This window comes from Dryobates pubescens, chromosome 30 (assembly GCF_014839835.1).
Source record: "Dryobates pubescens isolate bDryPub1 chromosome 30, bDryPub1.pri, whole genome shotgun sequence".
NCBI lineage: Eukaryota > Metazoa > Chordata > Aves > Piciformes > Picidae > Dryobates > Dryobates pubescens.
Window position 1 is genome coordinate 6,998,012 of NC_071641.1, and position 24,173 is coordinate 7,022,184.

At 56.3% G+C, this 24,173-nt stretch overlaps 1 protein-coding gene across 2 annotated transcripts in view; it reads right to left on the bottom strand.

Moving 5' to 3' along the window:
* Nucleotides 1-6,261: 6,261 nt before the first annotated feature.
* The window catches only part of STK32C (serine/threonine kinase 32C), an 86,284-nt gene continuing 68,372 nt past the window's right edge, over nucleotides 6,262-24,173 (bottom strand). For both annotated transcript variants that reach the window (XM_054174765.1, XM_009906584.2), the window contains 10 exons: nucleotides 17,826-17,977; nucleotides 16,581-16,754; nucleotides 15,047-15,084; nucleotides 13,223-13,312; nucleotides 12,377-12,480; nucleotides 12,169-12,285; nucleotides 9,876-10,001; nucleotides 9,572-9,703; nucleotides 8,437-8,504; nucleotides 6,262-6,696 (listed from right to left, as the gene is read on the bottom strand). In XM_054174765.1, the coding sequence (XP_054030740.1) occupies nucleotides 6,564-6,696; nucleotides 8,437-8,504; nucleotides 9,572-9,703; nucleotides 9,876-10,001; nucleotides 12,169-12,285; nucleotides 12,377-12,480; nucleotides 13,223-13,312; nucleotides 15,047-15,084; nucleotides 16,581-16,754; nucleotides 17,826-17,977 (1,134 nt within the window). In that variant the 3' untranslated portion in view covers nucleotides 6,262-6,563. The remainder of the gene's footprint in view (nucleotides 6,697-8,436; nucleotides 8,505-9,571; nucleotides 9,704-9,875; nucleotides 10,002-12,168; nucleotides 12,286-12,376; nucleotides 12,481-13,222; nucleotides 13,313-15,046; nucleotides 15,085-16,580; nucleotides 16,755-17,825; nucleotides 17,978-24,173) is intronic.

Consider the following 24,173-nt stretch of genomic DNA (forward strand, 5'->3'; position numbering starts at 1 on the left):
GCCCCTTTCTGCTTGAGGTCTGAGCAGCAGAGGTGCCCCTCTGTGCCACCAGGCCATGCATGTCCCTCCGGCAGTGGCTCGCCACGTGCTCTCTGTTCCTTGCTTTGATTAAAGTTTGGTGGAAACCAGAAAAAGATGGAAGTGGTTGGGCCAGCTGAGTCCACCTTGGTGGTGTCTTGCTTGGGGATTTTATGCACCAAGGTTGGCAAAATGAGGTCACAGCAGGTAGGTGACCACACTGCCTGGTGGGGAGGGCAAGAGGATGAGTGGTAGTGCTGTGGGAACATCCTGCTTCTGGGGAGGGATAGCCCTCTGCACCAGTACAGGTAAGGGGTGACCTGCTGGAAAGCAGCTCTGTGGAGAAGGACCTGGAAGTGCTGGGGCACAAGTTCCCCACAAGCCAGCAATGGGCCCTCGTGACCCAGAATGGTGTCTTGGGGTACATGAAGAAGAGTGTAACCAGCAGGTCAAGAAAGGTTCTTCTCCCACTTTCCTCTTTCCTGCTACACATCTAAGAGTCCTGGGTCCAGTTCTGGGCTGCCCTGTTCAGGAGAAACAGGGAACTACTGCAGAGAGCCCAGTGGAGGCTGGGAAGATACTGAGGGGCCTGGAGCATCTCTGTGAGGAGAAAGGCTGAGAGACCTGGGGCTGTTGAGCCTGGAGAAGAGCAGATCCCCCTGAGGGAATCTGATCAATGCTTAGCAAGAGATAATGGGTGGGGGGCAAGAGGATGGGGCCAGACTCTTGTGAGTGGTGTCTAGTGACAGGACCAAGGGGCAATGGGCATAAACTGGAGCCCAGGAGGTTCCATCTGAATAGGAGGAGAAGCTTGTTTGGTGTGAGGGTGCTGGAGCCCTGGAGCAGGCTGTCCAGAGAGGTTGTGGAGTCTCCTCTGGAGAGATTCCAACCCCACCTGGCCATGGTCATCTTGGGCAAGCTACTGTGGGTGCCCCTGCTTTAACAAGGACCTGCTGCAGAGAGGCCAGTGGAGGCTGCAAGGATGATTGTAGTACTTGAGCATCTCCCTTGTGAACAAAGATTGAGAGACCTTGGGCTGTTGAGAAGGCTAAGAGGGGATCTGAACAGCATCTGAGGGATGGGTGTCAAGATGAAGGTGCCAGGCTCCTTGCAGGGGTGCCCAGTGATAGGACAAGGAACCACAGGCACAAGCTGGAACACAGTGGAAACTTCTCTACCGTAAAGGGTGCTGGAGCCCTGGAGCAGCCTGCCCAGGGAGGCTGTGGAATCTCCTTCTCTGGAGACTTTCAGAGCCCCCCTGGACACATTTCTGTGTGACCTGCCCCAGATGGTCCTGCTTTGGCAGGGAGGGGGTTGGACTTGGTGAGCTCTGTGATTCTACGTGCAGACAAGAACCATGATGCCAACATCCACTGCCGAGAGGACTCTGCGGCTTCTCCTGCAGGTGCCTGACCCAGAGAAGACACCCAGCACTGGCAGTGTTAAAAACAGACATTTATTCCTGCACACAGGCAATGGCTCCTCTGCAGAAACAAAACCCTGGCAGAACTGAAGTGCTTTTGTGGCATGGGAGAACTTCCATGCAGTGGAATCACAGGGATGTTTCAACATAAGGAACAAGGAAACGCCTGCCAGGTACCTCCAAGTGCAGCCAAGGCATCAGATGTCAGCACTGTCCCAACACCAAGGTCATGCCCTTGGCCTTTTGGCTGTTGTTTTATGACTCTTCCTCTCTCTTTTGTTGGGGTTGGTTTTTTTTGGCAAGGGACAAAGTAATAGAGAGTTGGCAACAGGAGCCACGTCGGGACCTGACCCGGCGTTTGTTTTATCCACCAAGTTCTGAGCGAGGTTTGTGGAGCTGAATGGAAAGACTGAAAGATGGGCAGCCCTGAAAGGCTCGAGGAGACAACAGAGGTGAGGAAAGCACCCTGGTGAGGAGGTCAAGGAGAAGAATGGAAAGGTGATGGAGGCTTTGCAGAGTGAGGGCACGTCCCGTACAAATCTGTCCTACAGAAAGTCCCTGGATTCCAAGAGTCCTCTGCAGGAAAGGATTAGGTTGTGGCTGTGGTGGAGGTGGCAACCAGAGCTCTGCTGACCAACCTCTGCCTGACAGGGTTTGGTGCCATGAGCATTTCCTGGCTTCACCGTGAGGTGTGCTCACGCCTGGAGCAACAGAGAGAGGTGCAGGAGAGGAGCAGTGCTGAGAACTCCACATTCACTTCTTTTGCCCAGCAAGGACCCTGTCAGAGAACCTGTTGCACCAGCCTGGGGTCCTCTCTGTGCCCAGTATCGCTGCCAGGTCATCTGCTGGTCCCAGTGCTGGCAAGCTGCCCCTGACACCATGTACCCACCAGGAACTCAGCAGATGACCCTTCAGTAGCACCAGCAGCTGCTGTCACTCCCTTCAGTGACACCAGCCCCAGAGGATGGTGTTGGGGGGTAAGCCCACTGGATCTCTCCCCCACCCAGGCATCCCTTCCCATCCTCAGCCTGGTCTGTGCCAGATGGCTGCTGATGGCACCACATGTGTTGGGGCGGCACAGATGGGGGCAGCTTTACATGGGACATGCTTTGAAGGAGCTGTGGGGACAGGGCTTGGGCCAGCAGAGGGACCAGGGCTCTAGTGAGGCTGCACCCTGAATCCTGGGTTCAGTTTTGGGCCAAGAAGGACATTGAGGTGCTAGAGCAGGGCACAGGGTCTGGAGAACAGGGTTGCTGAGGAGCAGCTGAGGAAACTGAGGTTGTTCAGCCTGGAGAAGAGGAGGCTGAGGGGAGACCTCATTGCTCTCTACAACCCCCTGAAAGGAGCTTGGAGCCAGCTGGAGGTTGGTCTCCTCTCTCTTTTATCAGGTGGTAGATTGAGAGGAAATGGCCTCAAGTTGTCCCAGGGGAGGTTTAGGTTGGACATGGGGGACAATTTGTTCCCCAGAAGGGCTGTCAAGGCCTGGCCCAGCCTGCCCAGGGCAGGGGTGGATTCCCCATCCCTGGAAGTGTTTCAAAGCTGTGGAGATGTGGTGCTGAGGCACATGGTTTGGTGGTGGCCTGGCAGTTAATAGTTGGACTTGATGACCCTGTAGGTCTCTTCCAACCAAAACCACTCTGTGATTCTCTGCAGTGCTGTCAGGGCTGAGCTCAGCTCAGCCAGCACAGGCTTGTGACAGGGACGCAGCCATGGGCACAGCAAAAGGGCCCAGAGAGCAGCAGCACAGTGGGGGCTGAAGGACCTCATGTCTGAAACCCAGGTGACAATGAAGCAAAGCCAAACCTCCTTCCTATCTTTCCTCCATTTTCCAGTGACTCCTTCCTTGTAATTTCTTCCCCAGGGTCTAGGCTGGAGCAGGCACCAACAAAGCCTGGTTCCTGGGCACTGGTGAGGTACTTCAGGTCCAAGGTGAGTAACTCCAGTTAGACTTTACTCAGTGTCTCTCCTCAGCACAACCATCCCAGAGCTCAGTGTCCTCCTGCTTCACTCAGCAGTCGAGGTTTGGGCATAGATGGAAGCAGAAGTGGAGCTTCCCCAGGGGTGCAGCCATGACCTGGTGTCTCCCCAGCACCTCTCCCAGTTTCTGCCCAGCTCTGCCAAGGACATTTTGCACAATTTGCCCAAGAAAAGCAGTGCTGGAAAGGGAACCAAAAGGACCACCAAGGAGATGGTTTGGGGTGAGAAACATCCACTTGAGAAGTGAGGCAGCTCACACCAACCTGAGCCTCAAGGGCTGCTTATCCCTTGTCCTTCCTAAAACATCCTTGCAGAGCCTCTCATTAGACATGTCCTACCAAACTGCTACCCTCTCTCCTGGCCCAAGAGCTTCTGGCTGAGCAGGATCTAGCTGTATCTCAGGAGGGTTTGGTCCACAAGTAGGTTCTGCTCCTTGGCATTCTGATAGCCCAAACTTCAGATGGCAAACACTGCAAGGGAGTGAGAGAGCCTCTCCACACCAGGGGGACATCACCTCTGCTTGCTAACTTCTCAATAACCACCAGGGCTTGCCCCTCCTCCTGCTCCTCTTGCCCCACCTGAGTGCTGGTAGCACAAGGGACGAGTCTCTGCTCCTTGCAGGGCTGTCAGCTGCTCTGCTCAGAAGCAAACCAGAGCCTGTGACTTGAGATCAAAGTGTCACTGCCACCTTGTTGTGACCTGGGCATGGTTCTGGTGTGGTGGGAGCTGAGCCCACCAAGACATCCCCTGGAGCTGGCAGCCACGGTGCACCCAATGTGCCAGGACAGAGCTGGATGCCCTGGCATGGGGCACAGGGGACATGAGGACAGCACAGGGACGAGGACCAGGTTGCCCACCCAGCGAGCAGGGGCTGCTCACCACCATAATGGGAGCCATCCAGGCACACATGGTCCTGAAGAAGGTGTGGCTGAGGTTGGGGCCCTGTGGTGTGGCCCTGGTCACCTGGGGCTTTGTGGTCTGGAGAAGAGAAGATTGAGAGGGGATCTAGTAAATGTCTATAAATATCTGAGGGCTGGGGGTCAGGAGGGAGGGCACAGGCTCTGCTCAGCTGCACCCTGGGATAGGACAAGGGGCAGTGGATAGAAACTCCAGCACAGGAGGTTCCACCTCACCATGAGGAGGAACTTCTGCACTGTGAGGCTCACAGAGCCCTGGAGCAGGCTGCCCAGAGGGGTTGTGGAGTCTCCTTCTGTGGAGCCTTTCAAGACTCATCTGGATGCATTCCTGTGTGACCTGTGCTGGATTCTATGGTCCTGCTCTGGCAGGGGGGGTGGACTAGAGGATCCCCTGAGGTCGCTTCCACCCCCCTAACATCCTGTGGTCCCTCACTGGTGCTGGTTGCTCCCCACGCTGCTGAGAGCTGTCGCATCCAACAGCTCCACCTGGCTCTGTTGTGCAAGCAATCATGGCACGGTATCAGGGCTGTGCCCATGGACCTGAGATCGTCTTTGGAGCCCTCCATGCCCCTCTGGAGCTGCAGCATGCAGCCACCTGCCGATTGCCACACGAAGCTGTGGGAGATGCACGCCCCGTGTCCCCGCTGGCACGGAATGGTTCCTTGGCAGTTTCACCTCCTGCCTGTGTCCTGGAGGAGTCTGCACCTGGTAGAAACACCTTCTGTCCACCTCTGCCTTGGGAAGGGACAGCAGGGGAGCAGACCCTGCCACCTCCCCACATGCAGGTGGTGGTGGTTTGGAAGTGAACACAGTGCCAGCCAGCCCCCTTTGGCAGCAGGACCCACGGCTGGTTTTTCATCAGTAGCAACCAAAAGCCACTCTACAGCAGGCCAAGCATCTCGGAGAGTGAAGGCTTGTGGAACGAGAAAGGCAACAGCCACAGCTGGGCCAAGGCCAGCTGATGGCCTGGCTGGGTCAGACAGGTGAACAGACAGCACTGGACAGGGGAAGTGAAATCAGATGTTCCTCTCTCTGAACCCAGCAGCACTGCAAGGCCACCCACTCGGCCTCCAGTCAAACCTGAACCTGTGGCAAGCTGTGTCCTCCAACCGTGGAGAACCAGAGGCAAGCCTCGGGCTCCGGCCCAGCTCCTCGCGCCCGCGGCAGCGCCGGGGGGAAGCAAACGCTGCGGCAGGGGCGGCCACGGCCCGGCCCCAGGAGAACTCAGGGAGTGCAAAGGAAAACATTTATTGGCCCCCCAGGTGGGGAAGAAACTCTGACAGGTGAGGAGAGGACAAGGAGGTGCCTGGGATGTCCTTCTGCCGCCGGACCCCAGCAGCTCAAGGCTCTGCAAGGCTGATGCCACCCAGAGCAGGACCCCAGCAGCTCAAGGCTCTGCAAGGCTGATGCCACCCAGAGCAGGACCCCAGCAGCTCAAGGCTCTGCAAGGCTGATGCCACCCAGAGCAGGACCCCAACAGCTCAAGGCTCTGCAAGGCTGATGCCACCCAGAGCAGGACCCCAACAGCTCAAGGCTCTGCAAGGCTGATGCCACCCAGAGCAGGACCCCAGCAGCTCAAGGCTCTGCAAGGCTGATGCCACCCAGAGCAGGACCCCAACAGCTCAAGGCTCTGCAAGGCTGATGCCACCCAGAGCAGGACCCCAACAGCTCAAGGCTCTGCAAGGCTGATGCCACCCAGAGCAGGACCCCAGCAGCTCAAGGCTCTGCAAGGCTGATGCCACCCAGAGCAGGACCCCAACAGCTCAAGGCTCCGGGAGGCTGGGGCCACCTGACACAGCCTGGGGCTGCTCCAGCACAGGCAGCAGGTGGCTTGTCCCTGAAGCAGCCTTTGTGAGCAGAAGACACCAAAGCAGAACTGAGAGCACTCCTTCAGCCTTCCTCCTTTGCCACCTGCTCCGTGGGCCCTACCCAAGGATGTCACTTCTTGTCACCTTGCTGTATTCAAACCACGAGCAGCTCAGCAACCTGGCATCCAAAAGGGCAAAGAGAAGCTGGTCCACCTCCTTGGCAAGTGGCATGGCGAGGATCTCCAGCCACCACGGGCACCCAGCTGGAGAGCCATCCAATCCAGCAGCCCGGTTCCAAAGGAACTAACTCTCCTGCTACGGCTTTGAGAGACTCCTTGGTGCTCCTGGGTGGCAGCAGAGGACAGCCTGAGGTGCTCAGCACACCCTGAGGATGGGTTATCGGCATGGCCCTCGCCCAGCCTAGCTGCTGCCCGCAGAGGAGCAGACGGAGCTGCACATGTTCAAGCTGGAGGCCTCGGCCTCCGTCTCGGCCTCATCAGCGGTCTCAGGGTGGGACATGGAGTCACTGGTCAGCTCTTGGCTCTTCTTTAGCCTGTGTGGAGCAGAGGGAGCAGGCATTACTCAGACACCCCCAGAGCTAGCAGCTCACAGAGGGTGGTGGAAGGGGTGGTGGGAAGGTGCTCTGCAGCCAAGAGGTGCCCACAGCAGAGCCATGGTGAAGGATTCTTTTAGGGTACATGAAGCACAGGGACACAGCCAAACACACTGAAACACTCTGACACTGTGAGGCAGTGTGTGCCCAGGTGGCCAAGAAGGCCACCAGCATCCTGGACTGGGTCAGCAATGGTGTGGCCAGCAGGACCAGGATGGGGATTGTCCTGTACTGGATGCTGGTGAGGCCACACCTTGATTACTGATCTCGGGCCCCTCACTCTGACAAGGACACTGAGGTGCTGCAGCAGGTCCAGAGAAAGGCAACAAAGCTGGTGAAGGGTCTGGAGAACAGCAGCAGCTAAGGGAAGTTCAGTATGGGAGGCTGAGGGGAGACCTTCTGGCTCTCTACAACTCCCTGGAAGGAGGCTGAAGCCAGGTGGAGGTTGGTCTCTTCTCCCCAGTAAGAAGTGGTAGGATAAGAGGAAATGGCCTCAAGCTGCACCAGGGAAGGTTTAAGGTTGGACTTGCTAAGAAAATTCTCCATTGAAAGGGTTCTCAAACACTGGCCCAGGCTGCCCAGGGAGGTGGTTGAATCCCCACTCCCTGGAGGTGATTCAAAGAGGCAGAGATGTGGTGCTGAGGGACATGGGGTAGCCCCAGCCTTGGCAGAGGTAGAGAATGGGTGGACTCTGTGCTCTGAAAGGTCTCTTTCCAAACAAACCAGTTCTGTGGTTCCACACCAAGCTGCAATGTCACAGTGCTGCTCAGCCAGACCTTGGCCACGCGTGCCTGGTGCTCCCTGCCACCCACCACCTCCTCCATGGAGCCTGCCTCCTGCTTTACTCATGAACCAAGCACTCAAACAAGGAGCAGCAGCTGCATTACCTCACCCTGCAGAGCCACTGTGGAGACCTTGAAGATCACAGAATCACAGAATGGTTTGTGTTGGAAGGGACCTGAAAGATCATTTTGTTCCAACCCCCCTGCCATAGACAGGGACACCTCCCACTAGACCAGCTTGCTCAAGGCCTCATCCAACCTTGTCTTGCACCACCTCCAAGGAGGGGGCATCCACAACCTCCCTGGGCAACCTGTTCCAGTGTCTCACCACCCTCACTGTCAAGAATTTCTTCCTAATCTCCAGTCTTAATCTTCCCTCTTCCATTGCCCCTCACCCTATCACTACAAGCCCTTGCCAAAAGTCCCTTCCCAGCTTTCTTGCAGGTCCCTTTAGAAGTGGTGGGTGGCAGAGAGCACCAGGCCAAAGTCTGGGTGGGCAGCACTGCTGAATGCTGAAGCCTTGCAGGTCAGTGTGGAACCATCAAGCCTAACCATACTTTCTTGGCAGGCTCCTCACTTTCATGTTCCAAGGCATCATCCTCTACAAGCAGGATGGGTGAGAAGATGCAGTGGAGGAGCTGCAGCAGTATCCCACAGGTGTGTTAAACCCAAGAAGTCTCTCTGCAGCACATTTTGGGTAGTGGTAGTGGTTAACAACCCCCGAGCTTGCCTCTCTTTTGGTCAGAGAAGCAGCACCTGAGCTCCTCGGTGGCCATCAGCCACCCAGGGCTATCCTGGCAGTGAGATGCTCCCAGCCCTCAGGCACTGGCACTCTAATTCCCAAGGGAAGTCAGGAGAAAGAGTGATTTTCCCTTAAAAAATGCCCCACCCCACTCACTTCTCTCTGTTAAAGATGACAAAGTCCTGCTGGATGGCTTCAAGGCATTCTTGGAGATAGTCATTTTCCTGTTGAGGAAGAACACCACAGGCATAAGCAGTCCCATCAGCATCTCACTGCTGCCCACAAGCTCCAGCCACCAGGAACTTCAGCTGGCACAGATGATGGGGACAGCAGAGCTCACTGCCTCCATGGCTTTTTCCTTCTCCCCAGTAACAAGTGATAAGTCAAGAGGAACTGGCCTCAGGTTGTGCCAGAAGAGGTTTAGGTTGGACATGGGGAACAATTTCTTCCCCCAAAAGGTTGTCAATGGCTAGCTCAGGCTGCCCAGGGTGGTGGTAGAGTTCCCATTCCTGGAGGGGTTTCAAAGCTGTGGAGATGTGGTGCTGAGGGACGTGGTTTAGTGGTGACCTGGCAGTGCTGGGGTACTGCTTGCACTTAATGACCCTGAAGGTCTCCTCCAACCTAACCAATTCTGATTCTGATCCAGTTGAGGATCTCCCTCTGACTGTGGGGAGGTCAAAATAAATGACCTTTGGAGGTCCCTTCCAGCCTGGACCATTGTATGATTCTTGAGCAGTGTCCTCTCTTTGTCCTTTCATTTCCCAAAGCACAGGGTGCTGTGAAAGGGTTTGATCAAAACTCCCTCAGAGGAACATTTGGTTGTTGGGAGAACACCTGGGGCAGATTTATTCACCAAAATAACTCTGCAGTTACTCCATGGTCACAGAATCACAGAATGGGTTTGGTTGCAAGAGACCTCCAAGATCATTACCCAGCACTGCCAGGTCACCACTGCTCCATGGTTGGTGAGACACTGGAGCAGGTTGCCCACAGAGGCTGTGGATGCCCCCTCCCTGGAGGTGATCAAGGCCAGGCTGGACAAGGCTCTGAACAACCTGGGCTCCCACTGGAGGTGTCCCTGCCCATGGCAGGGTGGTTGGAACTGGATGATCTTCAGGGTCCCTTCCAACCCAACCCATTCCATGACTCTGTGTCCCTCAGCACCACATCTCCATGGCTTCGAAGCCCCTCCAGGGATGGTGACTCCACCGCTTCCCAAGCTACTCACCCTCCCCAAACTCAGCAGCTCAGCCTCTTGCCCTGGCTGGCCACCACCCCAGAAAGCACTCACAGACTGGGAGCTGTCCTTGCTGTTATCCCTGGACTTGTTCTTTGCAAGCCTCTTCTTCTTCTTGTGCAAGGGTCTGGACTCCAGGATCATCTCCTCCAGCTCGAAGGTTGGGTCGCAGTGCAGGCGTCCCTTCTGCGGGACACAGGACCACCCCTGTCAGGCACTGCGGCGACCTGCCCCGGCCAGTGCCCTCAGGAACTGCTGCTTGGCCAGCAGTGCCTCCCAGGAGGGGCAGCAGTGCCTCCCAGGAGGGCCAGCAGTGCCTCCCAGGAGGGGCAGCAGGACGCTGAGCAGCCCTACTCACGTTGGGGACGAAGCCTGGCTCCAGGCGCTTGGCACCGACGTCGCTCCAGACCACGCCGCACAGGTAGGCTGAGGCCTGCACGTCAGCCAGGCAGGAGAAGCGGTGCTCAGGGTTCACTGTCAGCAGCTGGGCAGAGAAGAGCATGCCAGGCTACACCCAGCCCCACCCAGCTGCACAAAGAAACCTGACCCAGGTGAGCAGAGAGGCTTGGTTCTCCCCCTCCCAGGTCTATCCCGTTCCCCCTTGCTGTCCAGCAAAGCCTATCTAAGGGCAGCCATCTGCTTGCTTCTCTCTCTTGCTCCTGCCTCACCTGCTCCACAGGCATCTCTGCCCTCCTCCTGCTTCCAGAGTTACCACGTGGCTTGCCTCCACGCTGCCTCCGTGCCACATTCATGCTACTGGTTGATAGTAGGCTGAACATCAGCCAGCAGTGTGCCCAGGTGGCCAAGAGGGCCAATGGCATCCTGGGCTGGATCAGGAACAGTGTGGCCAGCAGGAGCAGGGAGGTCATTCTGTCCTGTGCTCAGCACTGGTTAGGCCACACCTTGAGTCCTGTGTCCAGTTCTGGGCCCCTCAGTTTAGGAAAGATGTTGAGATGCTGGAAGGTGTCCAGAGAAGGGCAACAAAGCTGGGGAGGGGTCTGGAGCACAGCCCTGCGAGGAGAGGCTGAGGGAGCTGGGGTTGCTTAGCCTGGAGAAGAGGAGGCTCAGGGGTGACCATAGAGCTGCATTTCATTATCTGAAGGGGACCTACAGGAAGGCTGGGGAGGGACTGTTTAGAAGGGCCTGTGCTGACAGGACAATGGTTTGAAACTGAAGCAGGGAGGATTTAGGTTGGACATTGGGTGGTGAAATGCTGGAACTGGCTGCCCAGGGAGGTGGGGGAGGCCCCATCCCTGGAAATGGCCAGACTGGCCTGGGCTCCGAGCAGCCTGGTCTGGCTGAAGATGTCCCTGGCCATGGCACGGGATTTGGACTAGATGCTCTCTAAGGTCCCTTTCAACCCAAACCACTCCATGAAGTCGAGCCGTCCACGATTCTGTGCCCAGGGCTCCGGGGCAGCCCAGCAGATGGCAGTGCGAGCCTGCGGAGCGCTCCGCCGCAGCCAGCGCTAACAGCGCCGCCTCTAATTAACTCAAACTCTAATTGTGGCGCTCGTCCACCCCAGGCTGACTGACAGCAGAGTCACTTAGTCGCTGTCAGGACGTGGCTGTCTTGTTGAGAAGCTCCTCACCAGCCCCTCTCCCGAGCTCTGCAGCAGGCAGAGCTGCCACACAGCCTCCACACCACCTCAACAGCTTGCTTGGGTGGCAGTCGAAAGCAAGCAGCAGAGACCACCCTATAGACGTGGAAACCCCCTGCAGGCACTGACCACACCAGGGCAAGTTCAACAAGTGGAGGGCCCTGCACCTGGGCAGGAACAGCCCCCTGCACCACTACAGGGGAGGAGTGACCTGCTGGGAAGCAGCTCTGTGGAGAAGGACCTGGCAGTGCTGGGGGATAAGAAGTTCCCCTCGAGTCAGCAGTGTGCTCTCGTGGCCAGGAAAGGCAATGGTCTCCTGTGGTGCATGAAGAAGAGTGTGGCCAGCAGGCTGAGGAAAGTGCTCCTCCACCTCTACTCTGCCCTGGTGAGGACACAGCTGGAGTCCTGGGTCCAGTTCTGGACTCCCCAGTTCAAGAGAGACAGGGAACTACTGGAGAGAGTCCACTGGAGGATCCAAAGATGCTGAGGGGCCTGGGAGCATCTCTGTGAGGAGGAAAGGTTGAGAGACCTGGGGCTGTTGAGCCTGGAGAAGAGCAGCCTGAGAGGGGATCTGATCAATGCTCAGCAAGAGACAAAGGACCTGTGGGGGGCAAGAGGATGGGGCCAGACTCTTGCTAGTTGCGCCCAGTGACAGGACAGGAGGCAGCAGTGGGCACAAACTGGAGCCCTGGAGGTACTGTCTGAAGATGAGGAGAAAATTCCTTGGTGTGAGGATGCTGGAGCCTTGGAGCAGGCTGCCCAGAGAGGTTGTGGAGTCTCCTTCTCTGGAGAGATTCCAACCCCACCTGGCCAATGTGATCCTGGGCCAGCTGCTGTGGGTGCCCCTGCTTTAGCAGAGGGTTTGGACTGGATGATCTCCAGGGGCCCCTTCCAGCCCCCACCGTGCTGGGATGCTGTGACAACACAAGGTCAGCCTGTGCTTCAGCCTGAACACAGCCACAGCACTTTCAATTGTACATCATTTCTATCAGCCCCTCCCTCACACACTCTAGCTACCACCCAACACCAACCACACCAAGAGGACCTTTACCTTTCTCAGCAGAGCCACCATCTCTTTGGACCATGCTGATGAGTACTGAACGCTGACGGTGCTGAAGAGCTGGACTAAGGACTCCACGGGGTTGTTGGAGTGGATGTCATAGGGTCTCTGAGGGAGGAAAGCAGGAAGATGAGAAGAACTCCCCCTCCTCTCAGCCAGAAAGCAACTTCTTCGACCTGGGGCCACCCAGGAGCCTTACCCAGCCCCGCAGCAGCTCGTAAGCCATGACTCCCAGTGACCACCAGTCAACCTCAAAGGAGTAGCCTGTCCCACCGCTCAGGAAGGAATGGAAAATCTCTGGGGCTGAACACAGGAAGGCAAAACACAACAGGTTGTTCCTTGACTTCAGTCTGCTCCCACTCAGCATCTCACCAACATCAGCATCTAAACCTTCATGGTTATCTGCATGCACTGGGGCCCAGGGGAGGCCATCGCCAGCCAGCAGAGCAGCAGCAGCAGACCAGCCCTCACTGAGCAGCTGGGGTTTGGGGTGCCCATGGGGAGATCACTCTCAACCCAGCAACTGAACCATAACAGAACCCCAGTACCCACTGGGATGCCCCAAATACCATCCCAGGGACAGCAATGAGGGCAGGGTGGTTTGGGGTGGGGAGGGCAGGTGGGATGGGATGAGATGGAATGGAGAGGTCAGGGTGGGATGGGATGGAGAGTGCAGTGTGGGATGGCATGGGATGGAGAGAGCAGGGTGGGATTAGGAGGGAAGGGCAAGGTGGGATGGGGAGGGGAGAGCAGGGCGGGATAGGGAGGGGAGAGCAGGGTGGGATAGGGGGGGAAGGGCAAGGTGGAATAGGTAGGGGAGAGCAGGGTGGGATGGGGAGGACGTGCTGCCAGAGGTTTATCGCCCAGGAGTTTCACCTCTCAAAGGCTCAGGCTCAGCTGAGTGACTGAGGAGCATGCATTAAGGTGCTCAATTAATGTCCTTGATTAATTCCATGTCTCTGGGATGGGCAAGGGCTGGCAGGGGCACGTGGGGTGCACTCTGGAGAGCTGAAGCCAGGGGGTGAGGAGCAGGGCTGGTCCTTACCCATGTACGGCTTGGTGCCTGCCAGGGCAGTGGCTCGCTCTCCATCCCTGATGATTGTTGCAATGTTAAAATCTGTGAGGTGGGCATGACCTTGGAGAGAGACACAGGTGGAGAAGGAGTTAATGGCAGCCCAGGACAGAGGTGGGATGTTGTCACAACACACTTCTCATCAGCTCCTGCTCTCCCACAGCGTGGCAGGGGCAGATCCCACCAAATGGCCCCACCAGATTCAATCACAGAATGGTTTGGGTTGGAAGGGACCTTAAAGATCATCCATGGGCATGGGCAGGGGTACTTCCTACCACACCAGGATGCTCAAGTCTACATCCAACCTGGCTTTCAACACTTCCAGGCTTGGAGCCTCCACAATGTCCGTGGGCAACCTGTTTCAGCGCCCCACCACCCTCAGGGGCATGAATTTCTTCCTCATGTCTCATCTCAATCCAGCTTCTTCCAGTTTGAAGCCATCACTCCTTGTCCTGTCAGCCCATGCCCTTGTTAAATTTCCCTCTCCATCTCCCCTGTAGCCCCCTTCAAATCCTCTAAGGGTTTGAGGGAGCCTTCTCCAGACTGAACAACTCCAAGTCTCTCAGCCTGGCCTCACAGCAGAGGTGCTCCAGCCCTTTCAGTGTCTGTTGGGACACCTTCTCTCTGTTTCTGCTTCCTCCGTTCTTGGGGCTGAATGTGGGGATTCAGAAGAGGTCATTATTCTGAAGCCAGCCTGGTACAGGGCAAGCCTAGCCACCTGCCCTGCTGGAGGCTGCTTTCTGCTCTCCATCCACAAGCCAGCTCCTCACATCTCCTTTCTCCCCTTTCTCCCTGTGCTGTTTTCTAGGGAACTTCCATGCAAGTGCAGGTTTGGTTTTGACAAGACTTTGAGTGGTTTGGAACCTGCTGTCCTGAGAGATTGTGTCACTGTTTTGCAAGCTCCACTGCTGGAGCAGCAGCATTACAAGACCCCTGGCAGTCCTTCTCCTCTGTGGACCACTGGGGTAGATGCTCTCAGACCAACAGATCATAGGATGGTAGAAGTTGGAAGAGATCTCTGGAGATCATCCAGTTCAAGCCCCCTGCCCAAAGCAGGGTCACCTAGGACAGGTCACACAGGAACACATCCAGGTAGGTCTTGAAAGTCTCCAGAGAAGGAGACTCCACAACCTCTCTGGGCAGCCTGCTCCAGGGCTCCAGCACCCTCACACCAAAGAATTTTCTCCTCATCTTCAGATGGAACCTCGTGGGTTCCAGTTTGTATTCATGGCCCCTTGTCCTATCACAGGACACCAATGAAAAGAGCCTGGCCCCCTTCTTCTTGCCCTCTGCTCTTCAGATATTTATACACATTCATCAGATCCCCTCTCAGGCTGCTCTTTTCCAGGCTCAACAGCCCCAGCTCTCTCCCTTTCTTCCTCAGACAGGAGTTCTCATAAGGGTTTCGATGCTTTCATAAAGGGTCCTGAGCTCACTCCACCTGGCTCAGATCCATTCCCCTCAGAAGACATCAAAGCCATCCTAGAAGTATGTGCTCAGATCCCTCACTCTAAAGCTCAACAAGCCCAGTCCTCTGCTTTGTGCCTCCCACCACCCCAGGCCCCACGGTTGTGGCCTGGGGACCTGTGCACAGGGACAGGGCAGAGAGAGGAGGCAGAGTGCAGGGGTCCGAAGAGAAGGGCTGCCTTTGGTGGGACCTCCTTGGTGTTACAGTGCACAGGTACATCCAACCAATGACCTCTCAGTTAGGAGGAGAGCTGCTTTTTGGACACCCAGGATTCAGGCATCTGCCCCTCAGCTGAAGGAGGCAGGCACAGCAGAGCAGAGAGGTCCTACCTTGCTCGTCGAGGAGGATGTTGTCTGGCTTTACATCTCTGGGAAAAGAAGCAAGGTTACAGCAAGAGGAGAGCTCAGTCAGGTCAAGGATGCAACTCAACAACAACACAACCTGCAGCTTTTGGATCCAGCAAAAATTAGGACCAAATAACCCAAAAATGCCCTGAAGCAGAATCAGAGAAGAGTTGAGGTTGAAAGGGACCTTAGAGATCACCCAGTTCCAACCCCCTGCCATGGGCAGGGACATCTCCCACCAGACCAGGCTGCTTAGAACAGAGAAGAATTAACCAGGTTGGAAAAGACCTTTCAGATCATCCAGTCCAACCTATCACCCAACACCATCTAATCAACTAAACCATGGCACCAAGCACTCCATCCAGTCTCTTCCTGAACACCTCCAGGGATGGTGACTCCACCACCTCCCTGGGCAGCACATTCCAATGGCCAATCACTCTTTCTGGGAAGAACTTCTTCCTAACCTCCAGCCTAAACCTCCCCTGGTGCAGCTTGAGGCTGTGTCCTCTTGTTCTGGTGCTGGCCTCATCCCACCTAGCCTTGAGCTCTTCTGAAGTCCCTTTATGATGGACTAGAAATATCTCTTTCCTGGGCAGCTGGGCAAAGCGTTGGGAGCACGGGATTTGGCCAGGCATCACTTCCCAGGACAATCAGTAACATAACACTGGGCCTGTGTCTGTGGAGCTCTTGATTGCTGTGAAACCCATCCTAGAAGGTGCCTTCAAAGTGCCAGGCTTCCTCCAATGACAGGGAGCAGGAGCAGCAGCTGAGGTGGCCCAGGACCAGCACTGCCAGAGAGGTTTCATGCCAGCAGCTCCCTGACTTGGATACTGGGCCCAACGCCGGTCAGTATCTTCATAAGTGATCTGCTGGGGATCTGGATCTAGGATCACAGAATCCACCAGGTTGGAAGAGATCAAGTCCAACCAATCACCCAACCCTAACTAATCAACTAGACCATGGCACTAAGTGCCTCATCCAGGCTTTTCTTACACAGCTCCAGATCAAGAGCACCCTGATGAAGCTCTGCAGATGACACCAAACAGAGTGGGGAGGTTGACACTCCAGAAGGGACAGCCACCCTCCAGGAGTGGGCTAGCAAGAACCACATTAAGTTCAATGGGGATAAGGGTAGGACCTGGGAATATGGAGCCCAGGAGTGCAGCTCAGACTGGGCCCCACCTGGCTGGAGAGCAGCCCTGTGGAAAAGGAGCTGGAGGGCTTGGTGGACAACAAGCTCAGCATGAGTGAAGTGTGCTGCAGCAGCAAAGCAAGTCACCAGCAGGCTGGGTTGCATCACCAGCAGAGAGAGGGAAGTCATTGGCCCACCTCATTTCAAGCACACTATCACCTAGAGAGGTTGGACCAGATGATCCCTGGGCTCCTTTCCAGCCTGGCATTCTGTGACCTGGGGACACCGACGGCATTCGGTCGGGACAGCATCAACCCCTCCAACCCAACCGTGGGCAGTGTGGTTCCTGGGCAGCTTCCCCCAGCTCAGAAGGGTCTGTGGGGTTACCTGTGGATGATGTGCTGGCTTCTCAGGTAGTCAAGAGCCAAGGCCATCTCACAGATGTAGAGCCTGACCGTCTCCTCCGTGAACTGAACGTTCTGCTGCAGGTGGTAGCGCAGGTCCCCGCCCAGGAGCAAGTCCACCACCATGAACATGTCCTCCTCGTCCTGGAAGGAGTACCTGTGGGGTCAGTGAGATGGCAGCAAGCAGGATGAGGCTCACAGGAGGCACAAAAACAGGTCAGGCTTTCCCCTCTCCTAGTCACACAGCTCCTGGGGAACCTGCAGGAGCCCACCGTGAGCACACGCTGGCGGCAGGGCCCACACCTTCTGACTCAGCAACTGCAACCCAAGGGGACCTTCTGGGTTTGAACCTCTTGCTGCACGAAGAGGTGCACACCCCAGTTAATGTCCCCATTGTCACCTCCTGGGACACCCCTACCCCAGCTGGCAGGGGTGCAGGCAGAGGTTCAGCAAGGCTGCTGACAGGAGTTTAAGCAAATGGGTAGGCAGAGGGGCAGGAAGGGCTGCAGGCTGAGTTGCAGGCAGGGGGGCAGGAAGGGCTGCAGGCTGAGCTGCAGGCAGGGGGGCAGGAAGGGCTGCAGGCTGAGCTGCAGGCAGGGGGGCAGGAAGGGCTGCAGGCTGAGCTGCAGAGGGGCAGGAAGGGCTGCAGGCTGAGCTGCAGGCAGAGGGGCAGGAAGGGCTGCAGGCTGAGTTGCAGGCAGGGGGGCAGGAAGGGCTGCAGGCTGAGCTGCAGGCAGAGGGGCAGGAAGGGCTGCAGGCTGAGCTGCAGGCAGGGGGGCAGGAAGGGCTGCAGGCTGAGTTGCAGGCAGGGGGGCAGGAAGGGCTGCAGGCTGAGCTGCAGGCAGGGGTCAGGCAGGGCTGCAGGCAGAGGGGCAGGAAGGGCTGCAGGCTGAGCTGCAGGCAGGGGTCAGGCAGGGCTGCAGGCAGAGGGGCAGGAAGGGCTGCAGGCTGAGCTGCAGGCAGAGGGGGCAGGCAGGGCTGCAGATTCCATGTAGAAGGCTGTGAGGGACACTCAGCAAACACAAGGAGGGAAGCTAAGAAGGTCTAAAGTCGATGCCACAACTCTTCAGCATCTTCTGGCCTGCGTCTCCTGAATGCATCTCTTGTCGCCAGCGACTTCCACCGGGGCAGCTCACTGAGATGCTCCCACGGCTTTCTGTGACCCCAGGAGGACACATAGAAGGTGGCTCTGTGGGCATCAGAAGGCAGAGGGGAAGGAGCTGCTCACCAGAGGTTGACCAGGAAGACGTGCTCGATCTCCTGCAGGATCTCCAGCTCCCTGAAGACGTTGCGGACCTCGTCCCGCTCGATGCACTGCTGCTTGTTCATGTACTTCATGGCATACATCTTCTCAGTGTCCCTCTTCTGCACAATGCACACCTGAAGCACCACAAAGAGAACCACACAACTGTTGGGGTTGGAAGGGACCTCAAGGATCATCCAGTTCCAGCTGACTCTTGTCAGTGGTGCCCAGCGACAGGACAAGGGGCAGTGGGCACAGACTGGAAGCCAGGAGGTTCCATTTGAGCAGGAGGAGGAACTTGTTTGGTGTGAGGGTGCTGGAGCCCTGGAGCAGGCTGCCCAGAGAGGTTGTGGAGTCTCCTCTGGAGAGATTCCAACCCCAGCTGGCCATTGTGATCCTGGGCAAGCTGCTGTGGGATGCCCCTGCTTTAGCAGGGGGGTTGGACTGGATGATCTCCAGAGGTCCCTTCCAACCCCACCATGCTGGGATCCTGTGGCCAAGCTCTCTGCCAGCGTCTGTGTCCCTCTCTCCTTCCCCCCTGCCCACTCCTTCCCCAGCACACAGGCTGAGCAGCCTGTTCTCATGGCCAAGAAGCAGGAGGCCACGGTGGGTCCCCTCCATGAAACATTTGACTTCCCACCAGCTGATGGCAGCCATCCCCTCCTGGCACATGCAGCTCCTGGACCAGGGGCAGAACCTGGCCCCCACCCCTGGCACTTGACACCAACTAAGCCAACAGGCACAATGCCTGCTGGGCTGGCACAGGTCCCCACCCAGCATCGCCTCTGGTGTCCCTCCCTCAGCTCTTCTGATGAACCTTAATTACCAAGGTAGCTGTTTTCAGACCAGCTAATTAGTTAGCTTTAAATGAGCTAATGAAACGTCTCCTCCTGCTGTAATTAGGTCTGTCCTCTGCTCAGCACAGCCCTGCCCATGGCTGCAGTGCACTGCCCACATCTCCTTGGAGAAGTCAGTCATTAGGTGTGGTGGCCATGGAGGAGGCCAGGGGAGGCTCCAAAGGTGCTGAGGGGCCTGGAACATCTCTGAGGAGGAAAGGCTGAGAGCCCTGGGGCTGTTGAGCCTGGAGAAGAGAAGCTTGAGAGGGGATCTGCTCAATGCTCAGCAAGGGATGAAGGAGCTGTGGGTGTGCCCACAGCAAACAACACATGATCAAGGAGAAATTCAGTTTGTGTTCACAGAACTCACTCTCATCTCTATCCAAGTAAGTGAAGGGGGGGAAAAATCCAACCCAGGAAAGATGTTGAGTTGCTGGAGGAGGGCAACAAAGCTGGGGAGGGGTCTGGAGCACAGCCCTGTGAGGAGAGGCTGAGGGAGCTGGGGTTGCTTAGCCTGGAGAAGAGGAGGCTCAGGGGAGACCTTCTTGCTGTCTACAACTCCCTGAAGGGAGGTTGTAGCCAGGTGGGGGTTGGTCTCTTCTCCCAGGCACCCAGCACCAGAACAAGAGGACACAGTCTCAAGCTGTGCCAGGGGAGGTTCAGGCTGGAGGTGAGGCAGAAGTTCTTCCCAGAAAGAGAGACTGGCCACTGGGATGTGCTGCCCAGGGAGGTGGTGGAGTCACCATCACTGGAGGTGTTTAAGAAGAGCCTGGATGAGGCTCTTGGTGCCATGGTTTAGTTGATTAGATGCTGTTGGGTGAGAGGTTGGACTGGATGATCTCAAAGGTCTTTTCCAACCTGGTTAATTCTATTCTATTCTATTCTATTCTATTCTATTCTATTCTATTCTATAGAGTGTCAGTGGTCCCAGTGGCACTGTCCTGTCAGTGGTGCCCAGTGATAGGACAGGGGCAACAATGGGCACCAACAGGAACCCAGCAGGTTCCATCTGAACAGGAGAAACTTTCTTGGTGTGAGGGTGCTGGAGGCCTGGAGCAGGCTGCCCAGAGGGGTTGTGGAGTCTCCTCCTCTGGAGAGATTCCAACCCCACTGTGATCCTGGTGAAGCTGCTGTGGGTGCCCCTGCTGGAGCAGGGGGGGTTGGACTGGATGGCCTCCAGAGGCCCCTTCCAACCCTCCCAGGCTGCAATGCTGCGAGCTGCATCCTGTGCTTCAGCCCCACCGAGGCAGGGCAGGCTGTGCCCCACACCACTGAGCTATGGGGCTCAGCCCTGCCCCCCCCCCAGGCTGGCACATCCCCTCCAGTCCCCGTGGGGTGCAAAGCTCCTGGGTGCAGCTGCCAGGGCCTGTTCAGCACACAGAAATAATGAGGCAAAAGCCCTGCTTTGTGCAAAGTTAAGGACAATAACGAGCTTCCCCCTGCCATGCAAAGCACCAGCAGGATCCACCCCCTGCCTCAAGCAGACTCAACTGCTTGTGCTTTGAATCAACCAGGCAAAAATAATGTCATACTTAATTCTTTGAGCAGGAAAGACGCCCCACCCCCCCCCCCAGAAATGCCTCTTTAAGTCGTGGTCCCTGCTCTGCAACTCCTCTGATAGCAAGCCCTTCAACTGCCAGCCACCCAGGCAGGGAACACCACTCCTTCCCAAGCCACTTTGTGTCACATTCTGGTTTGGAGCTGATTAATCTCTAAATCTGTATCATTATTTTAGGTTGTGGCTTGCTCTGTCTCAGCAGGCACTGCATTTGATGGTGCTGGGGTTTTGCTTCGTGCTGCTCTGCAGGGGAAATGGAAACCTCAGGTAATAAATAGGGGGAATGCTGACAGCTCCTGGTGCTCTGCAGCCATCATGGACTGCCCTGTGCAGCAAAGCTGTGCCCCCAGCTTTCCCAGGGACCAGGGCCTGGACCTGGGACTGGGCTGTCCTCTCTTGTCTGTACAAGAACACCCAGGTGGGCATGGATGGAATACAGAATGCACAGAGTGCATTGTCTTGGAAGGGGCCCTCAAAGCTCATCTTGTCCAACCCCCCTGCACTCAACAGGGACAGCTCCAACTAGATCAGGCTGCCCAGGGCCACATCAAGTCTTATCTTGAATGTCTGCAGGGATGATGCCTCAACCACATCCCTGGGCAGTCTCTTCTAGTGTCTCACCCCTCTCATTGTAAAGAGCTTCCTCCTAATGTCCAACCTAAATCTTCCCTGCTCCAGTTTCAAACCATTGCCCCTTCTCCTGTCACTACAAACCCTTCTAATCAGTCCCTCCCCTTCAGATGCTGAAATACTGCTCTAATTTCTCCCAAGCATCTTCTCTTCTCCAGGCTGAACAGCCCCAGCTCTCTCAGCCTGTCCTCCTAGAGCCCACCTGCAGTGCTGGAGCCAGCTCTGGAGTCCTCAGCACAGCAGAGACATGGACCTGCTGGAGAGGGGACAGAAGAGTAATGATGGCAGGGCTGGAAGCCCTCTGCTGTGAGGACAGGCTGAGAGAGTTGGGGTTGTTCAGCCTGGAGAAGGCTTCAGGGAAACCTTCTGCTGGCCTTGCAGTGCTTAAAGGGCCCAATCAGAAACTTGAGGACAGACTTCTGAGCCAGGCCTGCTGTGACAGGACAAGGGGTGATGGTTTGAAATGAAAGAGAGAGAATCAGACTGGAGAGAAGGGAGAAATGTTTGACCCTGAGGGTGGTGAGAGCCTGTCCCAGGTTACCCAGAGAGGTGGCAGATGCCCCATCCCTGGAACCCTTGCAGGTCAGGTTGTTAGGGGCTGAGAAGAACCTGCTCTAGTTGCAGATGTCCCTGCTGACTGCAGTGGGCAGGACTTGAAAGGTTCCTTCCCACCCAACCCAGCCTGTGATTCCATGCTCTTTGGGCTCCTGCTGGGCACTGCAGCAGGCACACCAATGTTGGTGCTTCCCCAGGCAAGCTTGGCCACTTAGGTCCCTCTGCCACAGGCAGGATCCCTTTGCAAGATGCCCTGTTGGTGACAGAGCTGTGGTTTGTGTCTGTGTGTCCATCCCTGAGACACCAGTGCTCCACTACCTATCTTCTCCTCTTTGTGCTTCTCCTTTGGTGCATCTGCTCCTGGGGAAGGAACAAACCTCCACCTGGTAACAAATCAGAGTGACCTTTGAAATGCATCTCCACCCATTTCCACACAGATCTACAAGGAGAATCAGGGTGAGGAGCAGAAAGAAGCCTCCACTTTGTCCTCCTGCCCACAAAGGGAATGATCAGTGGCTAAGCCATCAGAGACCTGTGGGTGCTGCTGGCAGAGCCCTGCAGCTGCAGAAGGCATCAGCTGGCTGGGTGCTGCTCAAGGCACATAAAAGATTCAGCAGAGCCCCAGATCCCCCAGTGCTCAGCTGCTGTCAAGGGGTCTGCATGCAGCTGCCTTCCTCTGACTGCAGGAGAGGCAGGAAGGGCTTGGAGCTGCCATTTGTGACTCAGGACATCTCCCGGTTCCACCTCCCTGCTGGGGCCCCAGACAGTGAGGACCTGCCTGTACTGTCACCAAAGCTGGCAGCTTCTTCTCACCTGAATCTGGGGCAGCCTCTCACTCCAAGCCCTTGTCAAAAGTCCCTCCCCAGCTCTCCTGTAGTCCCCTTCAGGTTCTGGAAAGCTGCTAGAAGGTCTTTGGCTTCTTGTTGCCCTCATCACCCACTGAGCTGCTGCTTACACGAGTTGTTTCCATTTTCCACCCAGCCAGGGTTTGTGCTGGCATGGAAGGTGGAGAGCTGGGATGTGGGTGGTTTGGTGTCCAGGAGACTCAGACATTATGTCCTTTCTGGAAGCTTTTCCTGTTCCTCTAGGATGAGCCTTCCCCAGCCATCTAAATTTTTGCTGCCGTGCAGGATTTTGAGTCCAACTTCGCTCTCTCCCAGCCAGGCTTTGCCTTTTCTCCTTTGGAAATCCAATCACTCCTTTTTTCTTGCTGACACTGAAGGAAGCCAGGAGCTGGACCCCACGCAGATGAGAGGTCATCTAATCATTTAATAGCCTGTCCTGACTTCTCTCCCACTAATTACCCGGGGGGGCAGCACCATTTGTCCGGCCTCGAACAAAAGCCAGCGGCTGGCACGCTGGGCAGGCTCTGTGGAGCTGATAAATGCTGGAGATTGCTCCATCTGGGCAGCACAAAGATGAGTTTTGCCTCCTGCAAATGCAGATCTCATCTGAAATGGAGGCACCATCACCCTGTCCTTTGCAGGAAGCCCCTGTCACACCTGCTGGAGAGCCCCACAGCCAGGTTCAGCAATCACAGCAGGGTGGCGTCGGAAGGGACCTCTGGACATCACCCAGCCCAACTCCCCTGCTAAAGCAGGGGCACCCACAGCAGCTTGCCCAGGATCACAACAGACAGGTGAGTCTGGAATCTCTCCAGAGAAGGAGACTCCACAACCTCTCTGGGCAGCCTGCTCCAGGGCTTCAGCACCCCCACACCAAAGAATGTTCTCCTCCTGCTCAGATGGAACCTCCTGGCTTCCAGTTGGTGGCATCCAAGTTGCACCAGGGGAGGTTTAGGTTGGAGATTGGAAGAAACTTCTTCCCTGAGAGGGTTGTCAAAGACTGGCAGGTGGTTGAATCCCCATCCCTGGAGGTGTTTCAAAGAGGCAGAGACGTGGTGCTGAGGGACACGGTTTAGCCTCAGCCTTGGTAGAGAGAGAGGAAGGTTGGACTCCATGATCTGAAAGGTCTCTTCCAACCCAAACAATCCCACGATGATGCTATGAACAGAGAGGGTAAAGCAGCTGAAGGAGGGTTTAATCTCTGAGCAGCAGGGGGGACACCACTCCCACAAGCCTCAGAGAGAGTTGGGGAGGACTCTCCTTGCCAATGAACACCACGAAGGTCAGCAATGACTTGACAGGGCCACGGCACCACAGTGGCACAGGACCATCGCCTCCTCATTTGGCAACCAGCTCCATATCCATTTGTATTCAATGGCAATTGAAGCAGGATCTCTGCCTGCTAATTAACAGCTGCTAACACTCCTAATTAAACAGATAATATTGGCTTGGTCACCAATTAAAGCCAAAACCAGCCAAGCAATTCTGCTTTGTAGGCACAGCCAAGGCAGCAGAGCTGGAAGCTGCCCCCAGGGTCTATCTGCAGCGCTGGAATGAGGATCTCAGGGATTCAGCAAGCACAGGAACCATGGTGAGCAGCAGGGGGAGGCCCTGCTGGAAGCATCCACCTGCTTTCCATGGGTCTGCCCATGACTTCTGAGTCCAGCCAGCAAGAAACCCAGGACCCTGCAGCACTTCACAGAAGACCAGGCACGGGTGGACACAAAGGGGATGGCAACTTTGCCAGGGCCACGGCTGTGAGTCAGGAGGCTTAAGGGTTCATTCCCAAGTCCTCTCTGTAGAGCCAGGCATGGTTCCCTGAAGGCCGCCAGTGACTGCAAGTGGCCTGTGCCAAAACTATCCCATGCCTTCCCTGAGGGACACTGCCTGGGTCAGAAAATCCTCTGAG